The sequence below is a fragment of the Pteropus alecto genome, unplaced genomic scaffold, assembly GCF_000325575.1.
Source record: "Pteropus alecto unplaced genomic scaffold, ASM32557v1 scaffold78, whole genome shotgun sequence".
Lineage (NCBI taxonomy): Eukaryota > Metazoa > Chordata > Mammalia > Chiroptera > Pteropodidae > Pteropus > Pteropus alecto.
The window spans coordinates 8,625,668-8,632,183 of record NW_006443124.1 but is presented as its reverse complement, the minus strand read 5'-3'; the positions used below and the strand labels follow the sequence as shown (position 1 = coordinate 8,632,183).

The window sequence follows — 6,516 nt, the reverse complement described above, 5'->3', positions numbered from 1 at the left end:
TGTCTCTCCTATCACATCAGCCTCCTCTCTTATCCTGGCACCTTGGTTTACTTTTGCGCTGTCTCCCCGCCTGCCCGCAGGCAGCAGGAGGGCAGCGTGGGGAGCTTGGCGCCTGGCGGCAGTCAGGCCCTGGCACTCACGCTTCCTCCCCCGGGGTTTCCCCACAGGTTTTCGGCTTCTTCAAGGGCATGTCCTTCCCCCTGGCCAGCATCGCAGTTTATAACTCCGTGGTGTTTGGGGTCTTCAGTAACACACAGAGGTTCCTCAGCCGGCACCAGTGCAGGGAGCCCGAGACCGATCCGCCCCACACGCTGCCAGACCTGCTTCTGGCCAGCATGGTGGCTGGCGTGGTCTCTGTTGGGCTGGGCGCACCTGTGGACCTCGTCAAGATCCGGCTGCAGATGCAAACACAGCCATTTCGGGAAGGTAAGAGGCCAGGGGAGGGCGCCTGTGCCTGGGCCCCATGACCCTCTCCTGGTTTGCAGGGTCTGCGGTGTGGTTGTGAACATCCTTTGTATTGAGCAGGGCATCTATGTGGTCACGTAATCGTCTGTGATTATTGTTACTTTATCTAGAATATTGACTCTCATTGATTAGGTATTTCCCGGGCACCTGCTAAGAGCTTTGCATATGTCCTCTTAATTCGTCCTTACAACCATTCTGTGAGATAGATGCTGTCACTATTTCCAGAGTTGGAAATTGAGACTCCCAGAGATTCAGATACTAATTCAGGACACACAGTCAGTGACCAGTGAGTGAGGACCAGCTCCCTAATTTGCAGAACCCAGTGAAAAATGAAAATGTGGAATCCATGTTCAAAAATTATTAAGCATTTTAAAAGGGCAGCAGCAGAGCATTAAACAAGTGTGGGCAGGACTCAAAGCCACACCTGGCCCACGCACCAGGGAGTGTGGCCTCACACCTGGACTGGCGGGTCCCAGGGGCGTGGAGGGGCCCCATCCTCTCCTTGCCCTTGACACCCCAATTGCAGCTCCATTTCTTGGTGTGCTATGCAGCACCCCCACACCCCAAGCTACACCTGTCTTTTCCTCCTTGCTGGGAAGGAGGTTTCTGTGTCTCCTCCTGGGAATGGTTCTGATGAAGGAGGAGCAAAGGAACCAGAAGGCACTTCTTATGCAGAGTAGAAAGTGCCAGCTCTAGAAGATGAGCTGGGGGTCTTAGTAGACAAATTTCGGCACCTTGGAGTTTGGTTCTTGGCTCTAATTTCACTGTCTCCTCGAGGAAGATCCGGCCCCTCCCTGGGCCTCAGTTTCCTTTTCCGTAGAGAAAGGGCTGGATCCAAGGTGCTTTCAATCACCTCAGAGATCCCATCGGGGCTAACAGCTCTTGTGGATAAGACCCCTCTCTCTGGTAGCCTTCTGCGTGTGACCCAGAGGCCGAGTCAGCTGTGCCCTGCAGCTGGAGCCCTGAGAGCCCACTCAGGAGCATCCCAGCCCAGCGCCTCAACTCAGCCTGCACTTTCCGCCCGGCATGGGAGGGTGTCCAGGACAGGCCTGCACGTGCTCTGAGAGTGATGCTGATCCTTCCCGCTGGGGCATGAGGAGAGCCTGGGACCCTGAGGAGGTGGGGCACACCTGCTGGACACTCAGTGCCCCAAGGCCCATGGTCGTGTCAGCATGAGGGGAAGTACAAGACAACAAATGGGCTGGCTCATCCAGAGGGTCACAGAGCATAGCCCCATGGGGCCCCCCAGGGAGACACAGAGCAGGGGTGTCCCCACCTCCATCCACTAGACACACCGTGTCACATCTTGCTACAATTTAGTTTGATCAAAGGACTGTACCTCTGAGAAATGTTTGAGGCTTGCTGATCTGGTCCTATCCTAGAGGCAAAAGCAAAGACATAGAAGAATGAAGGGCATTGTGAGCAGGTTTAGAACCCGGGAGTCCGGGCCCCCAGGCTGGCCTTCTGCTCTGTCCTGTCTCCTTCAGAAAAGCTTGTGTTAGTCCTTGGTATAGAGGAAACCTCTCCATAAGCCTTAAAACTCTTTAGGAACCAGATGTTAGAAGAGGCTCAGTGATGAGGCTCCTCAGCTTTTGGGGGCAGCCCTGCTGCCTTCCCAACCTGGGCTCCTTGTTTCTGGAAGGGGAGGAAATAGGGGCAGGTACACATATATGTGGGGGGTGCAGGGGTGCGTAGCCAGCCCAGACACCAGGGGAGATGATTCTCCAATAATGCCTTCCTTCAGGAAGCTTGGGATATTTCAAGGCAAATTGATTGGCGAGCTTTCTTGACAGTGTTTGGTTCCATCCTCTGTCCTGCCCTCACCTACCCGCACCTGTCCTGTGGAGGGTACTAGAATGGGGGCTGACTTGGCAGGCCAAAATCTGAGCTACAGGGGTCTAGAAGCCTCTGGAGACTGGAGGAAAGTTGAGGGGCAGCCAGCTAAAGGCCAAAGCCAAGAAAGGCCCCAAAGCTGGGTATGCAGGACCCTCAATTTTAGGGAGCTGAGCAGCCACCGTTAGCAGCTGCCACAGTTGTTAAGTGCTCACTGTGGGCCTGACACTGTGTTAAGTGCTGGATGCTCACCGTCTCATTCGATACCCATCATGACAGTGTGAGGCCGGTATGACGGTTGGCCCTGTTCATTTACCCAACATGCAAGTTCTGCACCTGCTGTATGCCAGGCACGGGGTTAGGTGATGGGGATACAGCGGTGAGCAACAAACGGTACTGTCCCTCTTGTAATGTTCTGTCCAGCAGACAGGCAGACAGGAATTGGGCCACTTTAAACATGGTGGGAGGGAGGGGGTGGGACGGGCTCTCAGGCAGGCTGGGGCGTCAGAAAGGGCTTCGGAGCGGTGGTGGGAGGGTTGGAAGGAGTGTCTAGAGTTCAGGACCATACACACCTGATCAGGGCAGCACTGAGTGTCACCCATGCCTGCTTGCCCAGGGCAGAGCCCATCTGGGGTGGGACTCTCCAGAACTGCCCATCCAGGAAGTCTGGACCCTTCTAGAGCCTTGCCCCCTGTATAAGCCCTCTGAGCAGTGAGAATACGGGGACCTGTGTGCCCTCCCTGTGCCTCTCCACCATAGGAGGCGTCGACAGCATCTCAGGAGGGATGTGATCCCCTGACCCCACTCCTGCACGGGGGGTGGGGTGGGGAGGAGGATCCTGCCCGGGACCTCAGGTTATCAGTTCATCCGTGTGCCAGAAGAAACCAGTTTTCGTAACAAAACCCTTTGAGGCGGCAACAGAAAATGCGCCTGTTTGTTCTGTCCTTCCCCATGTAGCAAAAACTGGCTTTTTGGGAGCTCAGGAAAGGCTCTTAATAAGAGGCCAAGGAGGGTCCTGCAGGCAAATATTTCTCAGCCCCACAAAGCTCTAAGTCATTAGCTCCTGGTCACAAGGCTTAGTGTTAGCACAAAGACTAAGCCACTTTACCGAGTGGGTGGAGAGAAGGTAGAAATTAAGATCGGAGCGTCCTCCTCAGGTGTGCCCCTCAAGCCGCTGATCTGGGCTCAGCCAGACCTGTCACAGCAGTGGGGGCTGAGATGCCAGTATTTACTGAGCCCTTAAGTGCCAGGCACTGTGCTGAGAGCTTTGTGTGCGTTTAATCTTAACAACCCAATTCCTAGACAATTACAGAGGGGAGACTGAGGCACAGAGAGGTTCCATACCTGCCTGAGGTCACTCCCCTAGTGGGAGGTGGTGCTGGGATGCGGACCCAGGCAGCCTGACTCTGAGTCCATCGGTGCTGTTTCTGCTTCTGCCCCCAGGATTTTGCAGAACCTGAGGCTACGGCAACTCTGGTAACATCTGGGCCTTTGCACAAAACCAGCTTCAAACTTTAGGGAGGGATGGGGGCTGGGAGCCTGTCTCCAAAATGACATTGTTCAACTAATAGGCACAGCTCATGGGTTCTGGGGGTGGGTCTGAGTTCTGTGGCTTTGGCAGCTCCTTCACACATGGTCCACTCTTCCTGAACCCCCACGCCTGATCGAAAGAAGAGCTTTGGTGGCTTCAGATGCTGGGCAGGATCGGCTACTGGGGACGGAGCAGGGGAGGCAGGCAGTATGTCTCCAGACCGTACTTTCTGCTGGGAACCTTTTCAGAATATGAGGAAGGATGTGGTTTCTTTTTACTCGTTCTTCAGGAACCTTCTAGGACAGAGGCAGAAAACTCAGGCTCGCTGGGACCAGGGAGGTGACAGAAGTGAGCAGAGGTGCCTGGAAAATGTAGCTTCTTCTACTCTTTTGACACACACACCCCTCCTGGCCTATGTTTCATTTTCCCTCTTTTCACTGAAACAGTAACACAGAACATATTTCACCTTCCACATCATTCTGCTGTTAGAAAAGCAGCAGTCCAAGCGCATGTGTCAGCTTGGGTGCCTGGGAGGCAGCCGGGAGTGTTGGGCCCACGTCCTATCTGAGGGGCTGGCTCTGACTCTGCTCCAGCTGACTGTTGCCACGTGGCCTGGATCTTCTGATTTTTAAGAAAAGACAGAAAGCAAGATTTTTCTGTGGGGTCTTTCCATTGGGAATTGTCAGATAATTCAATTAAAAACAAAGCCAAACACAACCGAACCAGCATGACACTGTGCAGCCCAAAGCACAGTGTGGCCTGGACGGCGTTGCGTCGGGGCCGGCTGCAAGCTTGTGCTCTCTGCTCAGGGTCAGGCCCACTCTGTGTGGTGACTGGGCTGAGGTAGGCACTTCCGGGCAGACGTGAGCTGGGCTTGTGGGATTGCTTCTGGCTGTGGCTTTCCTCCAGAATTGCCAGTTCACTTCCTGAGCGGTGACAGTGAGCCGTAAGCCAGAAGCCGGGTGCCAGAAACCTCTGGCTTTTCTGCTCTGGAATATTGACAGGTAGACTGGCAGGTCAAGGTAAGACCTCACCTGATCTGGTTGGGGGATTTGCAAATGTAAAGTCAGTGAGTTCATCCTGATTATCTGTTCATGGTGATCCATGGTTGAAAATGTACAAAATATGGAACACTGTCTATAGAGGGAGAAAATGCCCATCCACCCAGATACAGTCGCTGTTAACACATTAACATTTTTCCTTTTCTATGTACATGGATTAAATATTTTAGGAGATTGTACTTATATAGAGAGTTTCATATCCTGTTTCTAACTCAACATAATAGAAACATTTTTGTTATTAAAATAGCATATAAAATAATTTTATGGATGGATAATACTTGTAAAAGATGTACAGTATTCCATCAAATACACATGTGCACACACACACATTCAGAGGGACGATATAGTGTTGTAAGAATTCAGTTTCTGGAGTTAGACTACCTGCTTCTAATCCTACCTCTACCAGTGTCAAGAGACTTAGGACAAACCTAACATGACCAAGCCTCAGTTTACTCATCTGCAAAGCAGATATAGCAGTAGTAGCAACTTCATACTTGGGATGGCACGGGATGATGAATTACACGTGAAGATCTTAGCACAATGTCTGGCACGTTGAAAACGCAGAATCGATGTTAGCTATAATGTTAGTAAAGTTTTTATTTAAGAATCATCCTAGTAATGAACATTTAGGTTGTTTACAGTTTTCCTCTTTTAAAAATAGTGCTGCGATTAGCAGATTTGTTCATAAAGAGTTGTCTTCATTTTGAATTATTTCCCTAAATGTGTGGGCTCTTTGACTCATGAGTGGGTAAAAGGCTATGGTCATTTTTCAGATTCTTGCTACATATTATGAGAGTGTTATGCAGAAGGGTTTTGCTCAATTACATTGAGAGTTGCTGAAGTTTAGAGGGAATTTCCATTTGAAATGGCTGTTATGCCCCATATAAACTCTTCCACCTTAACTGAGGTTTTCTCCTGGGGCCTCTGCCACTTGGCAAACAAGGAAAAGCTGACCTCGGGTTCAGTCAGACATGACCTCGATAGTAAGGCACCTGTGAAGAAACTCTCCCTTGTGAAGTCATCATCACCCTTTGCATAGGCTCAAGCCCCACTTGGTACTGTGCTGGGTCTGAGCTGGAAGGTGGGGCTGTGGTCCTTCTGCCGCCTGGGTCAAGACACATCCTGGAGACAGATGAACAAGGACACTCACTCCTCCCCCATCTGAGAGCTTTCAGGTTCGTGATTTCATTAAGAGCCTAATTACCGTACTTGTCACAATACCCTCAGTACCACCAGAGGGCAGAGTTGGGGGATTCGAGGAGGACGGGGAAATTAACTCTGTGCTGGCCCAGCTGGAGGCACAAGGCTGACTGTCACACCTGTGTCATTTCACTCTGTGACTCATTTATTCACAAGCATTCCCTGAGCCCTGCTCTAAGCCAAGCAGAACCGATAAATCGGTGTGATCAGACCACAGCCCCTGCCTTCTGGGAGCACACAGACTGGTGAGCAGTCAGATGTGTGGAATGAGAAGGGCACGTGGGGGGCTCTGGAACCTCAGAGTCTGGCTGTGCTGACCAGGAAGGCTCTGGAGAGGAAGTGACTGTTGACCGGGTCTTTGAATACTGGCTATGATTTGCAGATGGGGTTGTGGGGATGGAGAAGCATTTCAGACTAGGAACTGTG

The 6,516-nt window shown here is 51.7% G+C and overlaps 1 protein-coding gene across 1 annotated transcript in view; it reads left to right on the top strand.

Moving 5' to 3' along the window:
- The window catches only part of SLC25A48 (solute carrier family 25 member 48), a 36,817-nt gene that overhangs the window by 11,411 nt on the left and 18,890 nt on the right, over nt 1-6,516 (top strand). The window contains exon 4 of the mRNA XM_025040730.1: nt 168-426. Coding sequence (XP_024896498.1) covers nt 168-426 — 259 coding nt within the window. The remainder of the gene's footprint in view (nt 1-167; nt 427-6,516) is intronic.